This window comes from Zosterops lateralis (assembly GCF_965231275.1).
Source record: "Zosterops lateralis genome assembly, chromosome: 17".
NCBI lineage: Eukaryota > Metazoa > Chordata > Aves > Passeriformes > Zosteropidae > Zosterops > Zosterops lateralis.
In genome coordinates this window covers 4,550,301-4,564,631 of record NC_139777.1, presented here as the reverse complement: position 1 = coordinate 4,564,631, position 14,331 = coordinate 4,550,301, and the positions used below count along the sequence as shown (strand labels likewise).

Genomic DNA, 14,331 nt, shown 5'->3' with positions numbered 1-14,331 from the left:
TTGTGCAGCTGCTGAAACAAAGGACTCAGTATCAAGTGAAAGGTTAAAACAAAAAAAAAACCATAGAATGATTTGGGTTGGAAGGGAATTTAGAGATCATTTAGTTCTACCCCCTGCCATGAGCAGAGACACTTTCCATGATCCCAGGTTGCTCCAAACCCCTTCCAGCTTGGCCTTGGACCCCTCCAGGGATGGGGGAACCACAACTTCCCTGTGCCAGCACCCCCCACCCTCCCAGGGAGGAATGATGACATTTAAGATCAGGCAATACTGGCACAACCAGAGCCCCTGCCCTGGACCCACCTCCCAGTTTACCTCGTGCCCATCAGCTCCTACAGCCCCCCAAAGCCTGCCCTGCACTCACCAAACTCTGCCTGTGTCCCGGGGTAGATGATCCTGAAGACATAATCCGTGGCTTCATCATCTTCCTTGTCGGAGGCGGACTCGGAGGAGCCCTGGGGGCTTCTCTTCCTCAATTTGGGAAACACCTTTCCCTGGGGGAGCAGAACATGCCCTTCATGAGCCACCCACTCCCTTCCCGAGTTCCTGCCCCACATTCTGCACATTCCCTGGGCTGGAGCAGCCCCTGGATCAAGTTTCCAGTGGTGGGTGAATCCATAACCCTGCTGGGCACAGGGTAAGCATAGCCCAGAGAACAAAACCCTCATGGACAGCCCTCCCACACCACCCCAGAGCTTTCCAGAAGGGTCTGTTTACCATGAGCTAAACCCAACCACCACACTTTAAGCCCCACCTTCCTTATTAATTTTTTGAGGGGATCATTTAAAACACAGCAGCCACCAATGCCAGACAGAGGTTCCAGCAGGAACAGGCACCCACCTTTCCCCGCTGGGACCAGAGGGGTGGATCCAGCTGCCCGTGGGGCAGGAGGCCGTTCTCCAGGCAGGACAGGAACTGCAGCAGGTGCCCTCCACGGGGGAAGCGCAGAGGTGGCCTCTGGATGCCATCCTGGCTCACCAGGACAACCGTGCCACCGCTGTCCACTGTTGGTGACAGACACGGCCATCAGTCAGGGAAACAGCACAGGCAGAGGGCAGGAAAGCTCAGGGGATGGAAAATAAGGACTCTTTTCCTTGTGTGGGTTCTTCTCTAAGTCCATGGTAAGACTTAGAAGGTCCTGGAAAAGGCTTGGTGGGATCACCCCCTTGGAAATCAGAGCCCTGCTCTGCAGGGAGCATCCCAGCCAAACACCACAGGCAGGAGCTGGGGAAAGACTTTCTAAAAGCACTTAAATCATAGTGACCACCCAGAGCTCTGGAGCCAAAGCAGAACCACATCCCAGAGGCAAGGGATCAAGTCTAGAGTGACACAGCCCCCACAGCCCCAGCTCTGGCCTTACCTTGCTGGTGACAGTGCAGATACACAATCTCCTCCAGGCGAATGGTCATGGCATAGTCCCAGTACACACTGGAACAGAGAGACAGGGAAGCCGTGAGCCTCAAGGGTGTGAGAGGCTCCAAATCCTGCTCCAGATCCCCTGGCACCAGGCAAAGCCACAGAAAGGATGAGATCCCAGAGCAGTGATGCCAGCCTGATGAGTGACAACATCCCTCCAGAAGCAGGAACTGTCCCTGCCACCTCAGCTCAGCCAGGGCCAGTCCTGTCCCGCCTGCCCTGGGTGGTTTCTCTGCCCTCACACTGTTCCCAGACACAGGAAATGTGTCCATGGATCCTGGCAACTGCAGGGAGGGACTGGAGCCCTGCAGAGCTGAGCACTCTCCTCTGAGCACCCCAAAAATCCCTCAGGAGCAGCTCTGGAACCCCAAGGAGATGTGCAGTGAGGTCCAAGCCTGGGCTGCTGCTCTGCCCCAGGGAGGGGAAATAAACGCTCACAATTTGTAGGGCTTTCCCAGAGCTCACAACAGATTTGGTCTCAGCTGCTTCTGTTCAAGAACTGTCTCAGCACAGGCACCTCGAGGTGTCTGAGCAAATCTAGAAGATGCTGGAGAGCTGGTGGCCAGCAGACAGAGAAGAGAGGCAGGGTTTTATTCCAGTGGAGAGCCCAGCACTGCTGTCCAAGGGTGTCAGCAATCAATCACATCCCACTTCTATGCAACAAAGTGAATTTCCAGATTCTGAGCAGCAACAGCAGCATCTGCCACTTCACAAAAATAGTGCTTAAATAACATTAAAAACAGCTCGTGAAGGACAGGAAGGTGTGCAAGAGTCACTCCTTGTACAGTCATACTTACTGTGCCATCTGCCTCCTCTCTTCCCTGCTCACGTCTTGATACTGGGAGTTTTTAGAGCTTAGGCTGATGCCCAAGGCAAGAACTCAGAAAAGGGGTGTAGAGATGAAAACAGATTTTAGGGGAGGGTATCAGGCACAACTGAACAGCCCAGGGGGCAAGAAGAAAGGGGAGATGAAAAGAACACAAGTAAACAAACCCCAAAAAACTACAACTGACAATGAACGAAACCGAGACCAAGTTTTGCTGAAGAAGATCTCTACTCTAGGTCATCAGTGTCCTAAAAACACTTCCACTTTCCTGGAGCCAGGAGAAACCTGGGAGCACAGTGCTCTGGGAGGGAGAGGAGGGCATTACTCTCAGAAAATCCCCCAGGGCAACAAATGAAACCACTTTGTTTTGGAACAAGCCCCACTGTTGGCACCTCCCAGCAGAGACACACCTCACAGCACCTCCTGCCACTCTCTCCTTGCCTCCTTCCCATTACAGGCTCAAGGTTTTGCTCTGGGAAAACAGTGATGCCTTTGCATCCCAGATCCAAACTCTGACCCAGGGGAGCATTCCCCCCCCTGCTTTGGCACACTCAGAGCCAGTCACCTTTTCTCATAGTCCAGGTCCCCCACGGAGCCGTTCATCAGCTGGTTGGGGGTCCACTTCAGGGCCATGATGTCAGCAGTCTGGTGAAGGGACAGATATCCTGGGATTGCCTCCATGTCATCTCGCTTGGGAAGAGAAACACAGCGACAGAGTGAGCTGGAAGATGCCAGAAGCACAAAGCCCTGGAGCCCAGTTGGGGCCCCTCACACAGCCAGTCACACACAGGGAGAAACTCTCAGTGTCCCTGGAAAACCTCCCAGCAGAGACTCCAGGACACCTCAAGGCCTTGGAAAAGGGCTGAGAGCAACTGCCCAGCAAGGAAAACTTAATAGCTCCACCTAAAAGCAGTCTGCCCTTTAGTTATTTGACTACAAGAGGCAGGAGAAGGAGTTTTGTGGTAAAGAATGGGCAGGGAGAGGAGCCTGTGTTCCCAGCAGAGCTCTTTTATCCCACTGGGAGCATCTGTATCACCAAGACCTCCACAAACACAGTCCACTCACTGTCTTCTCAGATTAAAAATGTGCTTTTCTCCACCCAAGAGCAATTTGGGATAGAAGAAGGTGCTGAGGAGCAGGGCAGTGTTTCCAAGCCCAGCTCTCCCAGCAGGAACTCACCGGCTGCACCAGGACATTGTTCTTGCCGTACAGGAGAGTGGCTCGGGAATTCTGGTGCAGGGACTCCACGTAGTCCCTGGCAGACAGGGATGGCCTGTCATCCATGCTGCCACTGGAATGTCTTTTCTGGATCTGCAAGAGACAGGCCCACAAATGTCAGGTGAGTACAGACACCCTCTGGCTTCCCCAAAGCTTCTCTTGAACCTCATTCCCTCCTCACTTATGAGAGTCTAGTAGAAATCTTTCCCTCAGGGTCCTCTAAGGGGATTCCTGACCCTGTCCAAGCTCAGAGCTGGGCAGGAGTGAGCTTTGTTTGCAATGCACAGAGCAGATTCAGCTTTCTGCTCACACATGATGGTCCCAAGGCACACAGACCCCGGGACGCAGCGCCAGGAGGGGCTGACACACCAGTGCCCTCCACGGGCCATGTTCCCAGCACTTCTGCCTCAAAGACTTCCCTCATCAGAGGGCTCCACAGGCCTTCCCGAGCAAAGGGAGCCCTGATCCTGTGGATCTGGGAGGAGCAGGGGGAGGTTTATCCTGAACTCACGCAGAGCGCCGGGCGCTTGGTGGGCGAGTCCTGGCGGCAGTGGGAGCTGTGGATCCGGTGCCTCTGGACCAGCTCATCTGCAGAGGGGTCTGTCCAGAAATGGTCAGCAGTCTTCATCTTGGTGTATTCCAGTGCACAGGGCCCCACTGTGGAGAGGAACATCCCAAATGTAAGGCAGCCATCCCTGATCCCACTGTTGTGGTCACCACCTGGATCTGCAGATCACAGCTTTGGGATCATGGGTGTGGAAAGCAAGGAGGGAAAGCAAGTAAAGAAAGTGTTACCCAATAAAGATGCAAGAATTGGCCCATCCACAGGATCCATCAGGAGAGCTTCCTTCTCATAGTACTTACTAGAAGAAATAAAGGACAGCAGAATGCTGGAGCACTGCAAAGTCAGTTACCCCCATCATGCCCTTCTCTTTCTGTATCTCCCCTTGATGGGAAGAGGGCAAGAAGCCCTAAACAGGCTGTTTCTGACAGCTGAGAAATCCCTGGGGAACAACAACCCTCCTGCAGCACATTGCAAGCATCACCATCTCCTAACTAACCTGGCCCAGGACAGGACACCTCAGCATGCAGATCCCAGAAGACAAGGGCAATGCAGCCCTAACAACCCAGCCATCACCAGGGCCAGCATGGCCTGTCAGTATCTTAGGGAGTGCACAGGGGTCACCAGCAGCAGGACATCCATCAGAATCCCCACGATGGGCACTGAGTGACACACCTGGCCTGTGCCATCCAGGGACTTTTCCTGGCCCATGAGGATACTGGTGTGGCTCAGCCAGCAACACCCCCAGTGCCATGGACAGGAACATGGGTGGCCTGTGCCAGGGCTCACCTGCTGTTCTCCACCAGGTAGTGCACGATTTTATCCAGGACCTTTTCGAAGAGAGCTGTGCGGATCCAGAGGTGCCTGATGGCCTGAGGAGACAGGTTGGGCAGCTTGGGCACCTTGCGCACGTTCTCTGGGACCCCCTGGGCTTGGTTTCGCCTTCAGAGGTACAAGACAAGAGACAACAACACCACAGGCTCATCCCTGAACTCTGAGGGAGCCCAAGGAACTCCTGTCACATGGAGTTTGGGGTGTTGGCTGTGGTGGCTGGGAGATCCCACAGAATTTCCTGGGACACAGCTCTGGAGGTGCTCCCTGTCCCCATCCCATCCCCTGCTCCAAAGGGGCCACACCTGCATTTGAAACCAGAGGTCACTAAATCAGTTCCCCACTGTAAAGACACCCCAGAACTCTGCTCTCCCTCAGCAGAGTCCTCCAGCCCACACATCTTCCCACGGCTGAGCTCACAGGCAGAGCAGCTCATCTTAGGACAGCTTAAAATTCCTGCCCACAGGTAACTGCTCCATCTATCTCCCTCCTAATTGTCCAAGGATGAGTAATCCTCTCCCAAACAGCAGCTGAATTACTGCAGGTTCAAGCCCTGCACACTGAGACAGGCCAAACGTGGTTCCAGCTGGCTTGGTGAACTGGCCCATTAACTGTGACAGCTCAGGAGCAGCGTGCTCAGCTGTCCCTGAAGCACCAGAGCAGGGGCAGAGAGAGTTAGAACTTGTCCACCCCTGTTTAAACCACAACTCAGTCTCCTAGAATGGCAACCAAATTTGGTGAAGAGATAAAAAACCCCTTTAGAGAAGACTAAAGGAGCAATTCCTCCTGTCCTCCAGCTCAAGCTGGACCCAAACCCCACCTCCCACCCCAAAACCCGAGTGAGCAGAGAGGACTGGCAGCCAGGCTGGTGCCTTACGCGTTCTCAATGAGCTGCTCCAGGTCCTGCACCTTCCTGCAGAGCTCCTCTGCCAGGGGGAAGCTCTTGCCCACCTTCATGAAGAGCGCTGCGATCTTGTTGCTGCGCAGGAACCCGGCCGCCCTCCGCTTCAGCCCGAACAGCACACAGCATTCCACAGCAGCTGCAGGGAGCACAGGCCTCAGGATCAGATTATTCCCAGCTGGAAGGACCCACAGGGATCATCATCCAGCTCTTTGGAGTGGTTGGCCCATCAGTGGAACACACAGTTATTAGCACCAGGCAATGTTGGTTTTATCAGCGCCGTGCTCCACCCAGCTGAGCCGACCTCACCTTCCCCATGGAGTCAGGCTGAGAGAGTTGGGGCTGCTCAGCCTGGGGAAGAGGAGGTTGTGTGGAGACCTCACAGCACCTCCCAGGATCTGAGGGGACTACAAGGAATCCAGAAAGAGACTGTTCATCAGGACCCCTCTGCTCCAAGCTTCATCCAACCTATCCTTGATCCTATCCATGCATGGAAGCTCCTAAAACTCCTCAGACAGTAAATCTGAAGGCAGAGACATCCCCACCTTGGCTTCAGGAAATTGTAATCCCATCCCACACAGGATTTAACAACAAGCACCACCGCTTCTCCAAGCAATTAGGCTGAAACTTTCCTTGTGGGTTTCTTGTGGATTGTGGAGAAACCAGCATCTCCCTGATGTTTTCTCTTTGGCCCAGCCTGAGGGATAGGCACAGCTGGAACAGGAGGTTTCACTCCCTGTGCTGGGATGGTGTGAGTGAGGAGGAGAAAGCTCAGGAGCAAGGACAGGTACACTGAGAGCTTCTAAAGCAGCACAGGAAATGGGGAAATTTCCCCCAAAAGTGTTCATACAAACATTTTTCTGAAAAGCTGAAAGGGACAAAGAACCTGGAGATAAACCACAGGCAATGCCAGCAGCTCAGTCTGGCTTTGGGGACTCACTAAGCCCCTGTGGAAGGCTGTGCCTGACTCCATGTGCTGGACTCTGCCCAGAGGCACTCACCAAACCCCAGTGAGTGCCCAGACACCTTCCCTGTCCCACCATGGTGAGCAGGGATCTCGGGAACCAGCGATGACTCCACAGAAAGACGCGCACACACGCACAGGCTCCGCCAGCAGCGTGTTCCCAAAGTCCCCTGGGAGGGCTCAGGATGGATGCCTAGTGCCAAACACAGACTGATTAAACAGCCTGATCAAAGCACTGGAAAATCACACGGACCCACAGTCCTCAGGCCCTTGATCCAGGTCTGACAAGGAGTTCTGCTCCCTCCTCCCTGGGAAGCCAAAGCTGCTGAGCTGAGTCTACCAGATGCTGCTTCACCTCCTGCCTGGAAAGGCACACTTCCCTACAGCTGAACAATTCCATGGAGACAGGGAAAAGGCATTCCATGGAGCCCCATCAGCAGCTCCCAGGCTGGGAGAGGCTCATTATCCTGCCCTGCTCTGTGCTGTGCAGCAGCATCCAAGGGGCAGTGAGATACAGGCTGTGCTGGCAGAACAACAACAGATTTGGGCCAGCCCAGCCCTGCTGACCCCCAGCAGCCAGGCAGAGGCACTGCATGGACATCTGGCTTTGAAACCAGACCCTGCACAAGCTCTCCCAAAGCCCAGAGGGCTTCACCTGCCTCAGGATTATTTTTATAAATAAAATAAAACCCAAACTGCTCCACGGCTTTGCCAGAAAAGCCATCTCCCTCATTTGTCCTACGTTCCACAGCTGAAATACAAGTGACAAACAGCCCCACCTGCCTGGGACTGCACCCAGGGGTGCCCATTTGGAGTGCCCAGCTCAGGCCAGTGCTGAAGGCTCAGGTACCCACAGGGGGTGAGCAGCCAGGGCTGCTCCTGCCCAGCTGCACTCCCAGGACAGTGAGCTCCCAGTGCCACCAGTTGTGTTCCAAATTCCCAGCAGACAAATGGGAGCACTGCTGTGCTCAGGTCATGGACAGCACACCCCAGCTCCTGCCAGGCAGGGAGAAATCTCAGCTCCTGAAAGGCCTCTGGCACAGAGCATCAGCACAGAGCTGTCAGCAGCATCTGTTCCCAATGCCAGATCTCAACTTGTGCACAACACCACTCCTGCTGGCAAAACTACAGGGAAATGTGCAGCTTCCATAGGAAAAACTCTCCTTGTGCTCTACTAAATCCAGGGGCAATGGTAGGATTTTTAAATCAGATGAGTTTTGGAGCTCAGTTGTGTCACCACTGCGAAGAGATTCTCCTCATCCCTCGGGATATAGAGAGCCAGGATATACAGGATACAATCCACAGCAGACAGACATGGTACAGGGACCCCCAGGTAAGGGGGGAGCTTACAGACTGCAGCTATTCCTGAGCTGCCCAGAGCTCTGACGGGATCCAAACCACTCGTGCTGAGCAGCCTTGGCTGACGTGGCCACCAAAGCCTGGGCTCCCACGGCCCCCCTGCAGGCTCCCCATCATCCTCCCAGGGCAGCCTGGACGTGACAGATGCCAGCTCGTGTTTGTCTTCTCCAAACCCCCCCTGACAGCACCATGGGGAGGGCCAGGGGCTGCTGCCCTTCCCTGCAGACCCCTGGCTCCATCCCGAGGGGTTTGCACTACGCTGGCTGTGCAGAGGGCTCTGTGAGGAGGGCTCTGCTGGGAAGGCAGCTCTCTCTCTCTTTCTCTCTCTCTCTCTCTCTCTCTCTCTCTCCAGGGAAAAGGGCAGCTCTGGCAGCCAGAGCCAGGCTTGCAGCACGCTCTGCTTGGCAGGGAAAGAGGTTATTTATAAGCTCCTGGAGAGACACAACACCGGGGATGGTGAAGGAACTGTTCCGGTGAGAGGAACAGGCAGACGGAGCAGGAGGGGAACACCAGGAACCGGGGAAAGGGCAGCAGCATCTTGAGAGGCCAGAAGGAACCAAGGAGTCCTTCCAGCCTGGATGCCTCAGCTCCCTGTCTCAGGAGCCTATAAATAATCCCAGGCTGAGAAGCCTCGTGCTGCAGAGAAAAGCAGGGAATGAGTCACACCTGGAAGTCTGCTCTGCTTTTTCGATGCCACACAGGGGCCACGGGCTGGGAACAGGCTCCTAAGTGCCTCTGATGTGAGGGCCCAGCAGGAGAGGAGAAAACCCAGCCTCCTTTCCATAAACTCCTATTCCGTAACAGCAAAGAAAAGATTTGGACTTGACAGACTTTCAGCTGAATCGATTCTCAAGGGAATTTAAAAATAAAATATTATTTCTAGTCCTTCCTCAATGGCTGCACACACTGCCAGCACCCCTCCCTCTTTTGACACATCCCTGTATATTTTAAGCACAAAGACTTCAGGGACTCCAACCTCTGCCAGAACAATCCATGCTCTGGCACTCTCCACTTCCCCAGCCCGAGGTTCTGGAGCTGGAATTCCTGTTCCCAGGAATGGCACATGGCACAGCCCAGGCAGGGAATGCACAGCACCAAAAAGCCCCAGCCCAGGCCAGCATGGGAGACTCACCACAAAAGGAGATGATGTGGCTGCTGTCCTCATGCACAAACTTCCTTGTCACGGCCTCCTCCATGATCTGCTTCACCTGCAGGACAGAGGCAGTCAGGGAAAACATGGAATTTCAGCCATGGACCAGAGATTCTGCAGTGGGGTGGGTGCACAGGAACCTCCTTTGCTCCCAGGTTTTCCCAGTGGCACAGGAGATCTCATGGAGGACTGATGCAGCTCTGCCTGCTGAGCATCACCAGCTATTTCAAAAAGTCAGGTATAAAAAGGGAGTTGTTACATTTTTGAGAAACTTCACAGTAGGAAAACAACGAGCCAAGAATTAACTGAGGGAACTGAGCATCACTTAGATAAAAGTCATCTAATAAAGGTACCCAAATCTCATATTTAAGGTTTTTACAGCATTGTTCTGCTCTCCCATTTTGACAAATTTCCTGTGACACAGCTGTCCCAAATGACTGCAAATATCCATCAATGCCTAATTCAGTGATCACCTGGCACCAGCTGTGCCCAGGAATTCCATTGGCACAGCAGTGCCAGCAGCTCTGCCCCCTCTGACTCACAACTGGCACTCAGCTGATCCAGAGGAAGCTGTCACTTAGTGCTCATCAAGGGCACCATTAGGGCACAAAAACAAATAGGACCCCACACAAATTATCAGGATAATTTCTGCAGGGAGCAGACAGGAGGTCAGATCCACCAGGCCAGGTCTGGCAGCAGAGTGATGACTTCCATCCCCAGCTGTCACTCTCCCTGATCCTGCTGCAACCAGCCCAAGCCCAGCTGAATCTTTGCTCCTTAAACATTCAGCTCCCAACCACTTTTCCTTTCAAACACAGCTGCCAGCATGCCTGGATCTCATCTTCCAGTGCCTCCATCACGTCTTGGTTTTGTACAACACAGGAGAAAGTGTTCCCAGCACAGAGCTGAGGGTGTGAAGGAAGCTCTGCTTAGCAAGGTGTTCCCCCTGAGGGTAATACAGCAGGCCAAGACTTGGCCAAGCAAACTTTGCATGAATGAGAGACCTTTAATAGCATCATTTGGGGAATTAAACTCCTCTGCAAGGTATAATCAAGGTCAGTTATGCACGGCTGACAGCTCCATAAAGGAAATCCTGAGTATGGATTAAGAGCAGAGCCCTCTGTGAGCCAAGAGCTGCTCTGTGTCAGAGCCATCAGGTGAGATTCCAGCACTGCTCAGTGACTAACAGAGCCCTGAGACTCCCCTGGGTGCCAGCAGCTCGGATGAGCTGGTACTGAGTCAGGAAGTCACAGTGAGGAATGTCACCGAGATGTGGAACTGGGGACTGGAGGTGGCTCAGAGCGCTGGGAAATTCCTCTTGGCACAGCATGGTCCAGCTCCTGCACCTCCCACATCTCCCACACCCCAGAGCAGAGCACTCAGAGCAGTGACTCCACCTGCAGGAACACCCCAGGGACCAGGATAAAGCTCCATCTTCCACCTCAGTGCTTTACTGTGTCTTAAAATTGCAGCTGTGCCTGGTCAGGGCTCCTCCTGGTGCTCCTTCATTCCTTATCTCCCACCTGCAGTTTTCCCCTTGTCCCAGTGCCCCAGGGAAGGGGCAGCTGCAATCCTCACTGAGGGCTCCTTGCTCCAGCACCATTTTCTTTTACATTTCAGCAACAGAAATGGGGACAGAGCAAATCCCAGCAAGAGGAGAGGAGCCTCTGTCTCCCCCACATCCCCTGGCCTTGGCTGCAGGGGTGGATCAGGGATGGGAAGCAGGACACACCTCATGTCCACCAGTGCCCAGGTGTTGCCCAGAACTGCCCCTTTTCCTCCACCTGGGATTCCATGTGTCCACCCAAGATATTCTGGCAGTCTGTCCCAGCCCAGGAGCCACCCCTGGTAGGGAGGTTCACATCTTGGGGTCCCCAGGGATTCCCTGAAATTTGGCTCTCCCAGCTGGCTGAGCCACCCTTGTCCAGATGGCTCCTGACCCCCACCCAGGCAGGCTGAGCTTCCTCTGTCAGCAGGACACAGCACTTCTCTCTCACACATCCATCTGATCTCCCAGAAAATGATGGCACACAGATATTAAATGTACACTCATGGCAGCACTGGTGGGATCAGGATTTTACCCCCCAAAAATACACCTGAAAATGAATGTGCAGAGTTCTGTGTCAGCAGTATATTCAAATATTTGTTTGAAATTTCAATATATTGACACGATGCCTGCAGGGCCTTCCCCAGGGCAGTGACCATCTGTCTGTCCAGGGCCTGGGGAACCATCCAGGACAGCAGGACACGGCTCTGACCAGGCATTTCAGTGCCAACACTGCACAAACCACCTGCACGCTCGAGGCACAAACAAAACACCTTCCAAGAGACACAGTTTAGTGGAAAATTACTCATTAAAATTAAAATAAATAATAAAAATAAATAAATTGCACTGGGTTGGCTGAGGTTGTAAGGCTAAAAATAAGTCAAGGAAGTCTAAAGGACTGGAAGTGGGAAGGGCACTGCAACAAGGGCACTCACCTGGTGTGTGACAAACACAAACAGCAGCCCCAGAAGGTAAAGGACAGACAGACAGACAGACATGGCCTCCTAACACAAAACAAGGGATATCTTGGAATCCTGGAATGGTTTGGGTGGGAAAGGACCTTAAAGATCATCCAGTTCCACCCCTTGCCATGGGAAGGGACACCTTCCACTCTCCCAGGTTGCTCCAAGCCCTGTCCAGCCTGGCCTTGGACACTCCCAGGGAACAGAATCAACATTTCCATGGAATAGAGCCAAGAGATCCCAGCTTTCTCTATGTACCAAGAAAGTTTTCCAACAAAACCATCTCATGTTTACCCAAACAGACACAGCTGGCATCTGTAGGACAGCTCAGAGCCAGAGAACCCCAAATCTCCTGACAGATCTCCCTTGCTGTTGTCTGCAGAGCCCAAAGGACTCGGAGCAGGCCCCCCACAGCTGGGATCTGCCATGTGCTCCTAGATCTGCTGGGAGGAATTTGTGACTCTCTGGGGATGAGAGGGAACATGGGCTCAGCCACACTTGGCTCCCTGCACAGGGAAGACTTGAACAGCCTCTGAATGTGCTGCACTCCAGCATTTTAATGCTAATTCTCAGATTGTGGCCAGAACAATCCCAGCAGATGAAGCTGCCCACTCTGGATCTCATGCCAGCCTTAGGAAAATGAGATGTTTGCTCCTCTTTTATTAGAAAGGAAATTAAAACAGCAACTAATAATTTAGCTGTAGGTAAACTCGAGAGGAAGATCATCAAGTGTTCCACAACAGCACAAACAACCCCCCTGGCTCCAGCTGAGAGCACAGGACAAATCCCCCTGGAAAATCAAATCAAACCCTCACGTGTCCAACATCCCCAGGCTGGGATGAAGGCTTAGACCTCTCTGCTACAAAATTCCCAGGGAAATCCATCATCCAAAGCCCAGCTTTGCTGTCACCCAGCCCTGTTGTCATTTACACTGCTGGAAAAACCCAAATATTATCACAGCCACCATCAAGGTGCAGGGACCAGGAGCAAGAACTCCAGGTTTAAATAGTCCAAAGCAATATTGACTCACAACTCTTCTGCCTGGTCAGATTTTTCCCTACAGAACCTGTGCTCTGGATCATTCAGGGATGCTTGCAGCCTATTTTCCTGCCTCTTCACTGGTTATTCAGGCATTTCTGTGGAAGCACAGCACCTCCTGTCTATTTGGCCATGCTCATAACTCTGTGAAATTGTTTACAGCAAGCCAGATGCAAACAGAGTCCCCAGGGAGATCCTTCTCCCAGTCCTGTTCCAGGGTCAAGCTTGCTCACATTGCCACAGCCTGAGAGCAGCTGGGGGGATACTCCTGGTCTCCAGATCCAGGAATGTGCCTGGTTGCCATATCCAGCACCAAAAAATGCCTGGATGAGCAAAAAATGAGCCACACACTGGAGCCAAAGCAGTGGGAGAGCATCCCATCCCAAACCCAGAGGATTTAGAGCAAAAAATGGAGATGGAGATGGAGATTGATGGAGATGGAGATAGAGATGGAGATGATGATGGAGATGATGATGGAGATGATGATGGAGATGATGATGGAGATGAAGATTGACGGAGATGAAGATTGATGGAGATGAAGATTGATGGAGATGTCTCCTGCTCCCAATGAACATCCACCTCTACACAGGGTGTCTGATGAGGTGGATGAGATGCTGCAAGACCAGGGCCAGGAAGCTGCACTGCCTGTACCCCCTCAGAGTCACAGAATCCATCACAGAATCATGGAATTGTTTAGGTTGGAACAGACCTCCAAGATCATTGAGCCCAACCATTTACCCAGCACTTTCTGGTTCATTGTTCCTGTTCTATCCACCTGGCCCAGGAGAACCATCAAACCCTCAAAAGCCACCAAACAACAAAATAATTTAAAAAAAACCAACCCAAAACCACCCAAACAAATGATGAAAGAGGCTTTAAACTTGATTTGCTATTGTACATTTGCTTTTCAAATTCTTTTCCAAGCTGGAGCTTTCTCATTCTCATCACTGCTTTGATTATGTGTTTGAAGTGAATTCTTGCACTTAAAAACATCCCATTTTCCGTGTCAGTTTTGGTGCAACAAGTGCATGTGGGCAATCCTTGCTGTAGTCTGAGCTCTCCTGTAATTGCTTCTCCCAACCAGGGTCTCTTTCCAAGAAAAAGCTCCACAGGAGGCAGCTCCCCATGCTCCAGGGCTGTGTCCCAGGCAGGGCTGTATTTGCAAGGACAGACTCCCCTGCACTGCAGGGGAATATTTCCCAGCAGGAATGTAAACCTGGTTTTGCTGGATGCACCAAAGGTGTCCAAGGCAAAGCAGGTGCAGAATCTCTGCTCAGCTCCAGGACACAAAGACATTATTCCACAACCCCAAGTGCTCCTGTGCCCACAGGAGCCTCTGTGTGCTGGATGTAAATCCTGGGATGTTTCATCACGTTGCCCCTGCTGGAGCTAAAGCCACTTTTTCAGCCAAAGCAGAACTTCTCAGACTGAAACCTCTCACCAACCAGATTTATCTTTTCATTTGGAAATGAAATGTCTGCCTGTTGCCCGCTTTGTTGCTACAACACCCTTTTTTAGCAGCCTTGTTGACAAAATTCCCATTTTCAAACTCGGTGCT

The 14,331-nt window shown here is 52.7% G+C and overlaps 1 protein-coding gene across 1 annotated transcript in view; it reads right to left on the bottom strand.

Moving 5' to 3' along the window:
* The window catches only part of SGSM1 (small G protein signaling modulator 1), a 34,119-nt gene that overhangs the window by 13,340 nt on the left and 6,448 nt on the right, over positions 1–14,331 (bottom strand). Inside the window, exons 3-12 of the mRNA XM_083873690.1 lie at positions 9,210–9,285; positions 5,731–5,893; positions 4,812–4,964; positions 4,256–4,323; positions 3,972–4,117; positions 3,422–3,553; positions 2,808–2,932; positions 1,361–1,428; positions 841–1,004; positions 365–494 (exon numbers count right to left, since the gene is read on the bottom strand). Coding sequence (XP_083729816.1) covers positions 365–494; positions 841–1,004; positions 1,361–1,428; positions 2,808–2,932; positions 3,422–3,553; positions 3,972–4,117; positions 4,256–4,323; positions 4,812–4,964; positions 5,731–5,893; positions 9,210–9,285 — 1,225 coding nt within the window. The remainder of the gene's footprint in view (positions 1–364; positions 495–840; positions 1,005–1,360; positions 1,429–2,807; positions 2,933–3,421; positions 3,554–3,971; positions 4,118–4,255; positions 4,324–4,811; positions 4,965–5,730; positions 5,894–9,209; positions 9,286–14,331) is intronic.